The sequence below is a fragment of the Ovis aries genome, chromosome 14 (assembly GCF_016772045.2).
Source record: "Ovis aries strain OAR_USU_Benz2616 breed Rambouillet chromosome 14, ARS-UI_Ramb_v3.0, whole genome shotgun sequence".
In the NCBI taxonomy this organism is placed as follows: Eukaryota; Metazoa; Chordata; class Mammalia; order Artiodactyla; family Bovidae; genus Ovis; species Ovis aries.
In genome coordinates, this window is record NC_056067.1 from 61,883,963 (window position 1) to 61,899,248 (window position 15,286).

General features: G+C 44.5%; 1 protein-coding gene across 2 annotated transcripts; it reads left to right on the forward strand.

Moving 5' to 3' along the window:
- The first annotated feature begins 2,081 nt into the window (after positions 1 to 2,081).
- LOC114117832 (cationic amino acid transporter 3-like) lies at positions 2,082 to 13,963 on the forward strand. 2 transcript variants are annotated; one of them, XM_042232389.2, is made up of 12 exons: positions 2,082 to 2,201; positions 5,332 to 5,733; positions 6,311 to 6,469; positions 7,312 to 7,489; positions 7,693 to 7,805; positions 7,974 to 8,196; positions 8,371 to 8,510; positions 8,615 to 8,717; positions 10,196 to 10,392; positions 10,592 to 10,758; positions 11,030 to 11,138; positions 11,594 to 13,963. In XM_042232389.2, the coding sequence occupies exons 2-12, from the start codon at positions 5,361 to 5,363 to the stop codon at positions 11,713 to 11,715; spliced, it is 1,884 nt and encodes a 627-aa protein (XP_042088323.1). In that variant the 5' UTR covers positions 2,082 to 2,201; positions 5,332 to 5,360; the 3' UTR covers positions 11,716 to 13,963. The 2 variants fall into 2 exon arrangements, with proteins under 2 accessions (XP_042088323.1, XP_027833395.2); XM_027977594.3 differs by having other exon boundaries at positions 5,335 to 5,733.
- The last annotated feature ends 1,323 nt before the right edge of the window (positions 13,964 to 15,286 follow it).

Genomic DNA, 15,286 nt, shown 5'->3' on the forward strand with positions numbered 1-15,286 from the left:
AATATACAGCCTTGACGTACTCCTTTTCCTATTTAGAACCAGTCTATTATTCCATGTCCAGTTCTAACTGTTGCTTCTTGACCTGCATATAGGTTTCTCAAGAGGTAGGTCAGGTGGTCTGGTATTCCCATCTCTTGAAGAATTTTCCACAGTTGATTGTGATCAAAGGCTTTGGCATAGTCAATAAAGCAGAAATAGATGTTTTCTGGAACTCTCTTGCTTTTTCCATGATCCAGCGGATGTTGGCAATTTGATTTCTGGTTCCTCTGCCTTTTCTAAAACAAGCTTGAACATCTGGAAGTTCACAGTTCATGTATTGCTGAAGCCTGGCTTGGAGAATTTTGAGCATTACTTTACTAGCATGTGAGATGAGTGCAATTGTGCAGTAGTTTGAGCATTCTTTGGCATTGCCTTTCTTTGGGATTGGAATGAAAACTGATCTTTTCCAGATCATCAACAACAAAATATCCCGCGTACATAAAAGGCTCTTACTGATCAACATTTCTTCTGGGCAAAAGAAATGATTAGACCTTTTTTCAAGGTGGAAATGCAGATGGCCAACAGGCACGTAAAAACAGGCACATAAAAACAGGCACATGCTCTGCTGAAGCGTGGTTTCCAGCACGGTCTTACACCTCATCCAAACAAAGCTCACACATCAACATGACAGGGTGTTTCTTCAAGGTTTCAAAAGAGACAGACTTAGTGCAGAGACAGCGAGACAGCAGTTCCCTGGCGTCTGGTAAGGGAACTTTATCGCACAGGGAGTGTTAACATGGAGGCCAAGAGAAGGGAGTTAGTCATCCTTATCTTCAAAACAGACGCTCTTTACCTCAGTGGTTAAAGCAGATGAGCTGTGAGGGTTGGACAGGCTGTCTTAATTCACACGCAGTTCAGGCTGAACCATGGATAAGCCAAAATGACTTCTCCATTCCTCAATATGTGAACATCTTCTCCATCACAAGCAGAAAAAAATCTTAAAACCATATGATCCAGCAATTCCACCTCTGAACCTATACCCAGAAGAGTTGAAAGCATACTGTGGAAGAGAGATTTTTACACTCATGTTCATAACAGCATTATTCACAATAGCTAAAACATGAGAGCAACCCAAGTGTCCATTGACCATTAAATGGATGAGCCAGTGTGGTAGGTACCCATAGTGGAGTGTTATTCAGCATTTAGCTCAGATGGTAAAGAATCCACCTGCCAATGCAGGAGACCTGGGTTTGATCGCTGGGTATGGAAGACCTCCCTGGAGAAGGGAATGGCAACCCACTCCAGTATTCTTGCCCAGAGAATCCTATGGACAGACTATGGGGTTGCAAAGAGACGAACATGACTGAGTGACTAACACACACACAAACACACAAGAACTTCCCTAGTGGCACAATGGATAAGAATCCTCCTGCCAGTGCAGGGGACACGGGTCTGATCCCTGGTCCAGGAAAATTCCTCATGCTGTGGGGCAATCTCAGGCCACGAGCAGCAACCACTGAAGACCATGCACCACAACACGAGAAGCCGCTGCAATGAAAGGTCCATGACTGCAGCTAGAGAGTAGATCCTCTCACTGCAACTAGAGAAAGCCCACGTGCAGAGCAAAGACCTAACAACCCCCAAAATAAATCAGTTGTTTTTTTAATGGTAAAAATATGCATAAATCTAGTAGACATTGTACTGAATAAAATAAGCCTGACAGGAAAGAACAGATATTGAATGATTCCACTTAAATGAAGTACCTATAGTGGTCAGATTCATAGAGGCAGAAAAAGGAACAGTGATTGCCAGGAACTGGGAAAGGAGAAAAGGGGAATTGTTTAATGGGAATGGAGTTTCAGTTTTGCCAGACGAAAAAAGCTCTGGAGTTTGGTTGCACAAAATGTGAATGTACTTAACGTAACTGAACTGTACTCTTAAAATGGTAAATAATATGTTATGGGTACTTTACCACAATTTAAAAAAAAAAAAGTCTCAGAACCACCTCCTGAGGGTAACCACATAAGTGTCAAGAGCTGATAGCAACACTGTTCCCCACCCACTCAACCCCATCCGCACCCCACATCCCAGGGGTAAAGGCTGTCTTCTGTGCTCAGGACTCCCCGCTTCGGTTCTTGGAGATGGCTCAGCTCCAGCCCCACACGGCTTAACCTCAGCCTCCCTGACTGACCCAGGTCTCCAGGCTCTGCTCCAAGGATCCAGTAAGTCTCGGGTCACCCTCTCCTGTAGGAGACTGGGCGATGGGTTCACATCTTCCTAAAGAGACCTCGGCAACCCCAGAGTGCGGGGGATCAGCCCAGCTGCTGACTGAGGATAGAGACCCATTTTCTAGATGAAAGCTGGGAGCTGTTGTGTTTGTGTGAGAATCGGTTGGGATTTAACCAGTTCCTGGAGATTCTAAGACTTTTTTTTTTTAATTTATTATTAACTAGAGGATAATTTCTTTACTGTGTTGTGTCAGTTTCTGCCATCTAACAGCATGAAACAATCATGAGTATACATATATCCCCTCCCTCTTGAACCTCCCTCCCACCCACCCCCATCCCACCCCTCTAGGTCATCACAGAGCACCAGGTTGAGCCCCCTGTGTTGTACAGCAGGTTCCCACTGGCTTCCTATCTTACATATGGTGGTGTATATATGTCTACACTACTCTCTCAACCTGTTCCACTCTCCTTCCTCTGCTGTGTCCACAAGTCTGTTCTCTATGTCTGTGCCTCTATTCCTGCCCTGCAAATACGTTCATCAATACCATTTTTTCTAGATTCCATATATATGTGTGTTAATATATGGCATTTGTCTTCTCTTCCCGACTTACTTCACTCTGTGTAACAGGTTCTAGGTTCATCCACCTCAGTTTAAATGAACTAAGACTCTTCTGACTAGTGCTCAAAAAATATCAAAGATTCCCCTTGTATAGGGCTTATGGTGTGTGGGCCACTGACGTCAGTCCCCTGTGTAGTGCTGATCACTGTATCTGCAGGTTTCTCCTCTATGGATGCCCAGGTGGCTGCAAGGGACTTGACCATCCATGGATTTTGGTATCTGGGAGGAGGGCTGTATGGTGATTTATATTAAATTAAGTCACCATTGGGTTTGTTAACCCAATGTGAAGCTGGCTCTATTATTTATTATTGGCAGTAATTTTAAAATATGGTGGTAAATTATATATGTTATAAAATTTGCCATCTTAACCATTTCTAAGTGTACAGTTCAGTAATGTTAAGTATATTTACATTATCATGCAGTCAGCCATCAGGACTCTTCTCATCTTATAAAACTAAAACTGTTTTATAGTCATCATATTTGAACAAGAGGAAACGGAGGTCCATAGAAGTAAATGACTTCTCCAAAGACACAGAGATGATGGTGAAGCCAAGACTCTCATCAGAGTTTTCTGGCTGTTTGAATGCTTGTTTTTGTAGCCAAAACTCGGCCTCTCTTCACTGATGCCCAGTAGATGCTTGGAGAAAGTTCTGGGTGAAGTAGAAAAAAGAAGAGTTTATTGCTTTGCTGGGCAAAGGGGGCCACAGTGGCCTAGTGCCCTCAGTGCTGTGTGTCTTGCCCTGGACCAGGTAGTGGAGAGTCATAGTGTTCAAGGAGCTGGCTGTGATCAGCTCATGGACACTCTTCTGATTGGATGGTGGTGAGGAAATTGGCAGTCAGCATCATCAACTTTCTGGTTCCAAACAGTCTGGGGTCTCTGTGCTTGCGGGTAGCATACAGCCAACATCTTCCACCTGGTGAGGGTTTTAGTATCTGCAAAACACTCCAAAAGACATGACTCAAGAGTATTATTGTGATCCTTGAGGAAGAACTTTAACAGCTAAAGTATTATTATTTTGTCTTGCCTGACTGTTTTCATTCTGCATTTTCTCACTTCTCTGATTAAATTTATTCTTTGAGGTTTGTCTACAGATAAAAGGCAGGTGGAGGACATGGATAGGGGTCTACTTTGGGAAAACCTCACAGAGTCCTGCTCAGTTACACGCTTAATCCAAAACACTAAACTTGGACTTTGGAATATCACAGACAGAAGCCTGCAGATGTAACTCGTGGTCACTGGATCAGCCTCGCCCTGAAGGGTTGGGTAGTGAGGAGACATTCCATGCCCCAGAGGAGAGGACACAGAGTCCTGTCATTTATTTTTGCTTCTTTCCCCTCTGAATAAATACATGCTTTTATTCAATTGCTCTCAAATATTTCATGTTTTCTGGACACTTCTCTTTTTTATTATTTTTATGTCAGAATTTAGTTGATTTACAATGTTGTGTTAGTTTCGGGTGTACAGAAAGTGATTCAATGATACATATATCCATTCCTTGTCAGATTCTTTTCCCATCTAGGTTATCATAGAATATTGAGTAGAGTTCCCTATGCTATACAGCAGGTCCTTGTTGATTATATATTTTATAGATACATAAGTGTGGGTATGTTAACCCCAATCTCCTAATTTATCCCTCCCCCCTACCTTTCCCCTTTGGCAACCACAAGCTTTTCCCCTATGTTTCTGTTCTGCAAACAAGTTCGTTCATATTATTTTTCAAATCCCACGTAGAAGTGATATCATATAATATTTGTCTTTCTCTGTCTGACTTTGCTTAGTATAAGCACCTCACATATATGTATATAGATGTGTGTGCATACATACATACTTATATATGCCTATCACATTTTATTTATCCGTTCATCTGTTGATGGATACTTAGGTTGCTTCCATGCCTTGGATATTATAAATACTGTGACTATGAGCATTCAGTGCCATACAGCCAAGGTTTTATATTATTACTCAGTCAACAACTCATATCTGACTCTTTGCAGCTCCAAGGACTGCAGCACACCAGGCTCCCCTGTCCTCCACTATCTCCCAGAATTTGCTTAAATTCACGTCCATTGAGTTAGTGATGTTATCTAACCATCTCATCCTCTGCCACCCCCTTCTCCTTTTGCCTTCAATCTTTCCCAATGTTTTATAATAAATATAAATGTCATAAGACCTTTAAAATTATGAATCCCTATGTGTTGCATCTGAAATTTAAAAATATTGTACGTTAACTATACCTCAATTAAAATAAAAATTTAAGAAACCTTCCGGGGTGTTCCCTGGTGACCTTTTGGTTAGAATTCCAGGCTTTCACTGCCGTGACCCAGGTTCAATCCCTGGTCAGGGAACTAAGATCCTGCAAGCCATGAGCCTGGCAAACAGAAAGAAAGAAAGAAAAAAACTCTCATGATTCTTACCCACCCAAGTCATAACAATTAAGCAGTTACTGTGTGCCAGGCCCAGTGCTGGATGGACACTCTTGATGGCTTGGTGTCTTGTTGTCTCAGCAGATCACAGATCCACAACTCCATCTAGGATGCGGTGTCAGGATCTCCGTCAATGCGGTCAGAAGCTGGTCCGCAGGCGGCCACTCAAGCCCAGGGAGGGGTCTGAGGGCCGCATGTCCCGTTGTCTGAACACCCTTGACCTGGTGGCCTTGGGTGTGGGCATCACCCTGGGAGCTGGCGTGTATATCCTGCCTGGAGAAGTGACCAGGAACAAAGCTGGACCAGCGATCGTCATCTCCTTCTTGGTGGCCGCCTTGTCTTCTGTGCTGTCCGGGCTCTGCTATGCCGAGTTTGGGGCCCGAGCCCCTGGGTCTGGTTCTGCGTATCTCTATAGCTACGTCACCGTGGGAGAACTGTGTGCCTTCATCACTGGCTGGAACCTCTTACTGTCCTATGCCATCAGTGAGATGATGGGGAGGGGAAAGGCGTGGGAGTTGAGATGAGGAAACAAGGAGGAGGGATTAGGGTCTTCAACTCATTCATGAGAACTTCATTATCCACTTTGCAGGGGAAGTAGGTAATGGTGGCAGGAAAAGGGCACAATTTCATTGTACCCGGGTCTATTCTTTCCTTCAATGATGGGCTAGGAACCCAGAGTGAAAGGAACTGTAGGGAGTGAGTGGGTGGGAGGGACGCATGACCCACAGGCTCATCCTTTCATCATATTGAAGCCTTTGCTCAGCTGTTGGCTTCATGGAAGTTTTCTTTACACATCAGCTTAAAATTTCACTTCTTACCTTCCAGCCCTCCTGGTCCCAAGTTCCTGTTATCTTTTCTTGCAAAACACCGATCTCCTCCTAACACTCTGGGCAGATGAGCTGTTTTGTGAATCAGCTGTATCTTCTCTCCCTCTCCCGTGAAATGAAACCCTTTGAGATTAATTACTTTGTCTGCTCCCCTCCATGACATACATCCCATGGCACATGGCAGGGGTTCAATTAAAGTTTGTTCATGAATCTTTCTTCTTCCGCACCTGCAGCCATTGCAAGTGTCGCCAGAGCCTGGAGCTCCACCTTCGACAGCCTGATTGGGAACCACATGTCTCGAGCTTTAAGAGGAACTTTCCCACTGCACGTGCCCTCTTTCCTGGCCAAGTATCCTGACTTTCTTGCCCTGGGTGTGGTGCTGGTGATGATGGGTGAGATGGGGTCAAAGATAGGATGGGAAGAGAGGAGAGCGGGAGGGGATCTCGGGTGGGAAAGGTTTGGTGTGGCAGAATGGTGAGGTAATTAGTACTGGAAAGGATTTGTGATATGACAGAGAGGAAAGCAAGACATAGACCGTAGTTTCCCACCCTTGGCACTGCTGACATTCTCGGTAGGAACATTCTTTAGTCTGAGGGACTGTTTTGTGCCTTGTAGGTTTTTTGTTTTTTTTTTTTAAGTCATTGTCTGATGATTTAATGTCCTTTATTTATGAGACAGTTGTGAAGCCCATATCCAAAATCGTGACAACTGGAATGTCTCTAGACATCCCCCAAATTCCCTTGGGAGATAAAATTTCCCCAGCTCAGAATCATTGATTTCAAATGACAACTTTCTTCCTCTGCACCAAGATCAAACTTCATTTTTTTTTTTAATTGAGAGGACATTCATCTAGCCTCAAGTTAACCATTTCACAACTGCTCCCAGCTTTACTGAGACATAATTGACAGACAACATGGTATGAGTTTAAGGTGGACACTATGGTGATTTGATCGTTGTGTGTGTCATGTGACACTGTCCACAATAAGAAATTAACCATCTTAAAGTGTATAATTCAGTGGCACTTAGTACATTCATGATGTTGTACAACCATCACCTCCATCTAGTTCCAAACAGGTGCATCACCCCTAAAGGAAACCCTGTACCCACTGATCACTCTCTGACCATCTGTCCACTCCCACCCTCCACAACCCTCAACCCCCAGCAACCGCTAGTCTGCTTTCTGTGTCTATGGATTTGGTTATCTTGAATGTCTCATATTCCATCTCTCCCACAGGAATACTGGTTCTGGGAGCCCGTGAGTCAGCACTGGTTAACAAATGGTTCACGGGCATTAACGTTTTGGTTCTCGGCTTCATCATCCTCTCTGGCTTCATTAAGGGAGACCTGCACAACTGGCAGCTCACGGAACAGGACTACGCACTGGCCGCAGCTGGATCCAATGACTCCTCTAGGTTAGGAGGGGACCCTTGTCCACAGTAGTGCATGTCAGATGGTATGGAGCTGAGAATAAGGTGGGGACTAAAGAGATCTGGGGGAGCGGGTCTAAGTGATGGGGGTCCTAGGGGCCAGGACTTGTGGTGTGAAGGGAGGAGTCCAGTAGGGATGGATGAACTCACCTCACCCGTGTTCTTCCTCATTCCTTCTCTCATCATAGCTTGGGCCCTCCAGGTTCTGGAGGGTTTGCACCTTTTGGTTTTGATGGGATTTTCCAGGGAGCGGCAACATGCTTCTTCGGGTTTGTGGGGTTTGATGCCATCGCCACTACAGGTAACATGGTCATTGTGCTTCCCATCAGGGGTCTGGGCACAGGTTGGGCCGTCCTCAGACATAGGGGTTGGGAGAAGGTTACCTGCTTTTGAACTTGGAGGAGGGAATTTGATTTTGTGCTCTCACCCCGGCATGTTTGCTGACCCAGCATTTCCTCCCATCTTGCAGGGGGAGAAGCCCAGGATCCCCAGCGGTCCATCCCTTTCAGCATCGTGGTCTCACTCTTGATCTGCTTTTTGGCGTATTTTGGTGTCTCAGCGGCACTCACCCTCATGGTGCCCTACTACCAGATTCATCCTGAGAGCCCCTTGCCGCAGGCTTTTCTCCATATTGGGTGGGGCCCTGCCAGATACGTCGTGGTTGTTGGCACATTCTGTGCTCTTTCGTCCAGGTGAGTGTCAAAGTGTTCTCTCCATCTACCATCAGATGCTCAGGTAACCCATCCCATGTTACTTGAGACAAGACGAAGAGACGTCTTACTCCACCTCAGGTAGACTAGGGAGGAGAACCTTCCGTCTGTCCTGCTTCTCCATGGTCTCACCTGTGCTTCCATCATCTCTTCCAGCCTCCTGGGTACCATGTTCTCCATGTCTCGAGTGACGTACGCGATGGCAGATGACAGGCTCCTTTTCCAAGGACTCGCCCAGATCCATCCCCGCACACGCACTCCCATCATGGCGATCTTGGCTTCCGGAACTCTTGCAGGTGTGTGAACAAAACTCGTTCCGTCTTTGATCAATGTCCTTAACTTGTATGTTTCCAGTGGTTTCTCATTCTCTCCCCACACCTTGTTTGTACCCTCATCCTAGGGGTCACAGCATTATTCTTAGAGTTCAGTAACCTCGTGGACCTCATGGCAATTGGGACCCTGCTTGCTTACTCCTTCGTGGTGATTTCTGTTCTCGTCCTCAGGTGAGACTCTGCTACACCTTGACTGGGGGTCTTGACCTGGTGGGGATTGATGGGGGAGGTGATCATCTTCTATATCCATGCCACTTTCTAAGTGCTCCACTAGGGTTAAGGCAGGAAAAAAGTTGATGGGGCCGTCTATGTTGGGAGACTATGGGCTGATGTTTTTAGGTTGGTGCAGACGTAATTACAGTTTCCGACTGTGAATATTAAATGGAATTTAAAATTGTCATGGAGAAGAATTGGGCCCTTTCTATTGACCGATGCCAGCTGCAGGCATTGCAGATTTCAGTGCATCTCATTGATTTGCTGAGCACACTTCTCAGATGTAATGGTTTCACCAGGATTCAGAAAGCTGTAGTGGATCAGACCAGCAGCAGACCACCAAACAGTGACCCTAATCTTTCTTTTGATACGAGTGCTTTGGAACTTCTCAGTCCAACCACTGAGCTGGTCATCACCAGTTGTCATATAAAATCCACTTTTCATCACATGTCACAATCCAGTCAAGAAATGGTTCATTGTTGTTGTATAGAGAAGGTGAAACTTCAAAATGACAATTTAGAAAAGCTTTTCAGTCAGCTCATGAGTCACCCGCTTATCAAGATTTTTTTCACCTTTCCAATTTTCTTCAAATGCTGAATGACCATAGAAGGGTCAGTGTTGAGTTCTTCAGAAACTTCTCATGTAGCTGGAAGAGGATCAGCTTTGATGATGGCTCTCAATTCAGTTCAGTTCAGTTCAGTTCAGTCACTCAGTCGTGTGCGACTCTTACCGACCACAGGAACCACAGCACTCCAGGCCTCCCTGTCCATCACCAACTCCCAGAGTTCACCCAAACCCATGTCCATTGAGTCGGTGATGCCATCCAACCATCTCATCCTCTGCCGTCCCCTTCTCCTCCTGCCCTCAATCTTTCCCAGCATCAGGGTCTTTTCAAATGAGTCAGCTCTTCGCATCAGGTGGCCAAAGAATTGGACTTTCAGCTTCAACATCAGTCCTTCCAATGAACACCCAGGGCTGATCTCCTTTAGGATGGACTGGTTGGATCTCCTTGCAGTCCAAGGGGCTCTCAGTTGGTCGTTGTCAATTTCCAGTGGCTGGCCACTGTGCTCCTCTTCTTCAGGACTCTTATCTCCTTTGCAAAATTTCTTAAACCACCACTGCACTGTCCATTCAATAGCAGTTCCTGGGCCAAATGTATCGATGTTGCAAGTTGTCTCTGCTGCTTTATGACCTATTTTGAACTCAAATAGAAAAATCACTCAAATTTGCTTTTTGTCTAACATCATTTCTATAGTCTAAAATAAATATAAAATAAACAGCAAATAAAAAAAACATAATGTGCACTAAAATGTTGTATAATATAGCCACATTTATTTAGAATGTATTCCAATATCAAATGGTAAATTTCAACAATGTAAAAACCACAATTACTTTTGTTCCGATCTAACAATATATCTTTAATACCTCTAATTCAGGTACCAACCAGACCAAAAGTTAAGCATGAAGGAGAAAACAGAAAATGAAATTGGCACTTCTGAACGTGAAGCAAGTCCTTTGGAATCTGTACCTGAAGCAGGAATCTCAAGGATTCTAAAGAGTCTGTGTGACCCTATTAGCACCAACCCCACCCGGAAATCTGGCCAAATTGTCTATGGATGTGCCTTACTGCTTGGTGAGCAGTGGGATTTCTCTTTGATCATATTCTGAAATTGGCAAGATAGGGTGGGAACCTGTGTCTTTGGCTGTTGAGGTGTCTTGGGCATATGATGGCCATTCCTGATATGGGCAGCCTGGGGAGGGGTGTGACCCAAGGTCCTGATGCTTTGGTCTTCTGGAGTCCAGCCTGTTCTCCTCCTCCTTGACCCTTGCAGTTCTCCTGCTGATGATCCTGACCATGATATTGGCTCAAAGGTCCAGATATGTGTTCTCTGGAGACCCTGCGTACACCACAGTGGCTGTGCTGCTGCTGCTGCTTATCATTGGGGTCACGGTCATCATCTGGAGGCAGCCCCAGAACCCCTCTCCTCTTACATTCAGGGTAGGTGACCTTGTGTGCCCAAAGTGTCCACCCTGAGTGAAGGCGATCTGTGTGCTTTAGGTCTAAACAGCCTTTGCTGGACCAGGGAAGAAGGGGAGTTGCTAAAACCAGTGGACCTTTCCCTGATCCACACTTAGTCCTTTATGCACCCAACCTAAGTAGACACTGCACACACAGCTGCGATTGGACAGGAGCCTCCCACCCACGTGGGGTAGGGTTTCCCTTTCAGACGTCTGGGCTGTGTTCAGGGATGAGCTGACTCTGCCCACAGGTCCCTGCTCTGCCTGTCCTCCCACTGGTCAGCATCTTCGTGAACGTTTACTTGATGATGCAGATGACGTCTGGGATCTGGGTCCAACTTGGCATCTGGAATGTGATTGGTGAGTGGTTTTCTATGGAAAAGAGGGTTCTTTGTTAATATTTATTTATTTGGTCACATTGGGTCTTAGTTGCAGCTTGAGGGCTCTTTGTTGTGGTCTGTGGGCTTCTCTCTCGTTGTGACACACAGACTCCAGACCACGTGGGCTCCGTAGTCACAGGTAACTGCTGAGTTTTGGCATGCGGTCTCAGTGCAGGCTTAGTTGCTCCAAGGCGGGTGGGATCTTAGTTCCCAGGCCAGGAATTGAACTCAAATCTTCTGTATTGGTGGGCAGATTCTTAACCATGGAACCACCAGGGAAGTGCCCCAAAGAGCACTGTTGAGTGACTGAACCCAATCCTCTTCCTACTATCCCTCCCCCCACGTTGTGTCAGATGCCATAATAGGAAACCCATTGGGCATTTGTAAGTGAGTAGAGAGCCTACTTTCCCTCTCACTGTCTCATTTCCCTCCTAGGCTTTGCCATATACTTTGGATATGGAATCCAACACAGCCTGGAGCAGAACAATGGGCAACAGCCACCAGCCTCCACTTTCCAGGCTCTTGATGAAAACATCCCTGGTACTGAGTCATCTTAACCAGAGGAAGCAAATGTTGTGTGAAATCCTTCCAGGCACTGGAGGATCTGCTGGTTCAAGGGACACTGTGAGTCTCTATGGAATTTAAAGGTGATAGGCATTTAAAGCCTGAATTTATTGCCAGCAGACAAAATGACTTTTATGTTGTAAAATTCTTAAGTAAACTTTTCAAAGCATGATATACATACAGAAAAACACATGCTTCATAAGTGTGCACCAAGATGAATTTTCACAAAGTACAACAATATTACCAGCAACCAGAGGAAGAAATAAAATATTAACCTGGCACATGAGAAACAAGTTCTTGTGCCAGAAGTTTGCTGCTTCTGGAAGAAAACACAGGTAACTATATATTGTGTTGAGAGTTGCACTTTAAATATTAGGACATAGCTATGTTGGACATAAAAGGAAGGGAACAGATAAACTAAACAGTAACACAAGAAAGCTAGAGGAGATATGGTAACATCAAAGTAGATTTTGAGAAAAAGAGAAATAATAACAGATGAAGTGGATCATTTCATAATGGTAAAGAGAAATGATCATCTTAATTCTTTTTTCCAACTTTATTGAGATATCATGTAAGAAGGTATAAATGATTACTTTTCTGTCAAAGACTCTTAGACTTACACAATAGAGCTGATTAGAACAAGCTTTTAATTGAAACAAACAAAACAAAACACCTGCATTGCTAGCTGCTGCTGCTGCTGCTGCTAAGTCTCTTCAGTCATGTCCGACTCTGTGATCCCAGAGATGGCAGCCCACCAGGCTTCCCTGTCCCTGGGATTCTCCAGGCAAGAACAGTGGAGTTGGCTGCCATTTCTTTCTCCAATGCATGAAAGTGAAAAGTGAAAGTGAAGTGGCTCAGTCGTGTCTGACTCCTAGCGACCCCATGGGCTGCAGCCTACCAGGCTCCTCCGTCCATGGGATTTGCCAGGCAAGGGTACTGGAGTGGGTTGCCATTGCCTTCTCCTGCATTGCTAGAGGAAGGGCAGTAAGATGGGAAGTAATGGTTGATTGATAAATGGTTACAGTTGAGTGGAACTAAAACAAAGTTAAAATGCAGAGACAAGACTAAAAAGTTACTGCATGAGACAGGGTGCTCAGGGATGGTGCACTGGGATGACCCAGAGGGATGGGATGGGGAGGGAGGTGGGAGGAGGATTCAGGATGGGGAACACATATACACCCATGGCTGATTCATCTCAATGTATGGCAAAAACCACTACAACATCGTAAAGTAAGTAGCCTCCAATTAAAATAAATAAAATTTTTCAAAAGTTATTGATGAAAAACAGAATGATTGAAATGGAGATTATGGACACTGAAGATGCTGGTAATAATGAAGTATTGTTTGTGAGAATGAACAACTGCAGTTGAGCGACGGGGGTATGGTGGTCAAGAAAATGTACAGCAAAATTATTAGGTGAATTAAAAAGTAGATGGAGAAGGACTAACAGAACTGGAAAAAATCACTATCTTGCAAGTTCTACTGAAACTATCAGTTTAGGAAACAATGGAGGCTGAAACTGCCAGGTGAGACTTTGATGAAAGAGGTTGACGTCACCTGACTCTTGTTCTTCCCTTATTGTGGAACAACCACTGTGCTGTAATGGCAAAACAGAACGCCACCGATAGACTTGATGAAAAGTTGTATCAGGATATAATCAATCTCCAGATCGAATACCAGATCATATCAGTCATGAGGGATAGCTTCCAATTTCAACTGAAAACACAATCAGCCAAACCCAGAATGGGGGCCATTCTCCAGGAAAGAAAAATTGTGCACTTTCTGTAATAATTAAATGATACGACCCTACAGGCAGGCCTCAGAGACATTACTGGTTTGATTTCAGACCACCACAGTAAAGAGAATTGGCATTAAGGAGAGACATGCAATTTTTTGGTTTCCCAGTGCATGTAAAACTTATGTTCACACTACACTGCAATGTATTCAGTGTGCCATATAGCATTCTGTCTTAAATAAATGTACACACCTTAATTTAAATGAGCTTTATTGCTAAAAAATTTGAATCATCATCTGATAACCAAGGGTTGCCATGAACTGGAAAAAAGTGCAACATCTGTGAAGCACAGTAAAATAACATATGCTTGTACATGTGTATGTATGTACATATATTTAAATGTGTATGTGTATAATTATGCATAAAATATGTACATACAATATATGTATTCTAATGTGTTAAGGTTCATTGTGGATCTAAATATAGTGTATCTAATTGTCTTGTAATTTAATCTAACATCCTCTTGGTATAAGAAGTATGGGTTTCCCTGATGGCTCAGATGGTAATGTCAGGGGAGTTTGTAATTTCCTTGGACAGACCAGTGCTATAGCACCATGTAATTTCTTCCAGCGGACCAGTATTACAGCTCCGTGTTACAGCTCAGTTTTATTTAGAAAGCAAAGGAAAATACATCCTCGAGGTGTGAGGGCAGACCAACCCAAAAGACGTGAAGAGAAGAGAAGCCCCTGGCTCAACTTTGGCTCCTCTTTTCACACGTTTATCTCCTCTCCCTGGGCCTACCCTAGGTAAATTGGGCTAGCCAGGAGTGCTGTTTGTTCTAGTTGAGGTTCTCACTCCGGTCCTCAGACCTTCCTTTGTTCTACTTTTGTGGGCTTTTCCCTTCTTTGTCTTTTAGCCAGCACCATTCTTGACTCCTTTTTCTTATTCTAACTATCTAACATCGCCCCCTCAAGAGATGGGAGGCCCAATTCTTTGGGAATAGTGGAGTCAAGGTCTCTCAGGATGCTGAACTGAGACAGTGAGGGGGCATTGGGCCTCCCCCTCTTGCTAGTCTCAAGCCTCAGAGTCCTTATAGTTGTGTCCATCCATGGGTGAGAGATATTTTCCATGGTTGGCTCTAGTTTTATATATCCTTGTTGAACTGACACTGCATGTTGTAGCTTGTTGACCTGGGCAGAGACAAAATGGGTTAGACAACGGATAATACATGGAGCAATCATAAGCAGCATCAATATGGTGATAACAGGGATTGGCAGGGGCATTAGCCAACTCCAAATTTCCCATTGCCAGGAGGATCTCCCAAAGAAAGATTGTAGCCACCCTGAGAACTCTCCAGATCTTTCTTTGAGACCCTGTAAGGTTTAAATGCTTTTCCTGAGGACTGTGAGACCTTAACTTAGATGCAGCTATTTACCCAGAAACAACACGTCTCTTTCAAGATGGCTCAAGTCCCTCCTTGTTCAGGGATCAGGAAATCTATATCTTGTCTCTTTTGGAGTACAACCCCTGCCAAGCTGTGTTGGCTCTTTAGAGATATCCTGAGAAATCTTATCCCCAGCAACTTAATTTGGGGGGCATTCATTGGAATGGCACTCATTTGTAGTTCTGAATAGGTATCTGAGGTCTCCCAGGGGCTCACAGGTGTATTGAGTATCCTCTTCTGTTTTCTTCCACGGTTTGACTTGTGAGTAGTGAATCCAGGAGTCATGTCCTGGTACGTTGACTGCTGTGGGGGTAGAAAGTATTACAGGATCGGTGCTCTTCCATGTGGGCTGGAGTTGAGCCTTTGGAGACCCATCTTTCCAGAC

Coding starts and splice junctions, on each gene's coding strand:
- LOC114117832 (XM_042232389.2), top strand. CDS start 5,361: ATGCGGTGTCAGGATCTCCGTCAATGCGGTCAGAAGCTGGTCCGCAGG. Junction 7,490..7,692: donor GGATCCAATGACTCCTCTAG/GTTAGGAGGGGA, acceptor CTCTCATCATAG/CTTGGGCCCTCCAGGTTCTG. Junction 8,197..8,370: donor TTCTGTGCTCTTTCGTCCAG/GTGAGTGTCAAA, acceptor CATCTCTTCCAG/CCTCCTGGGTACCATGTTCT.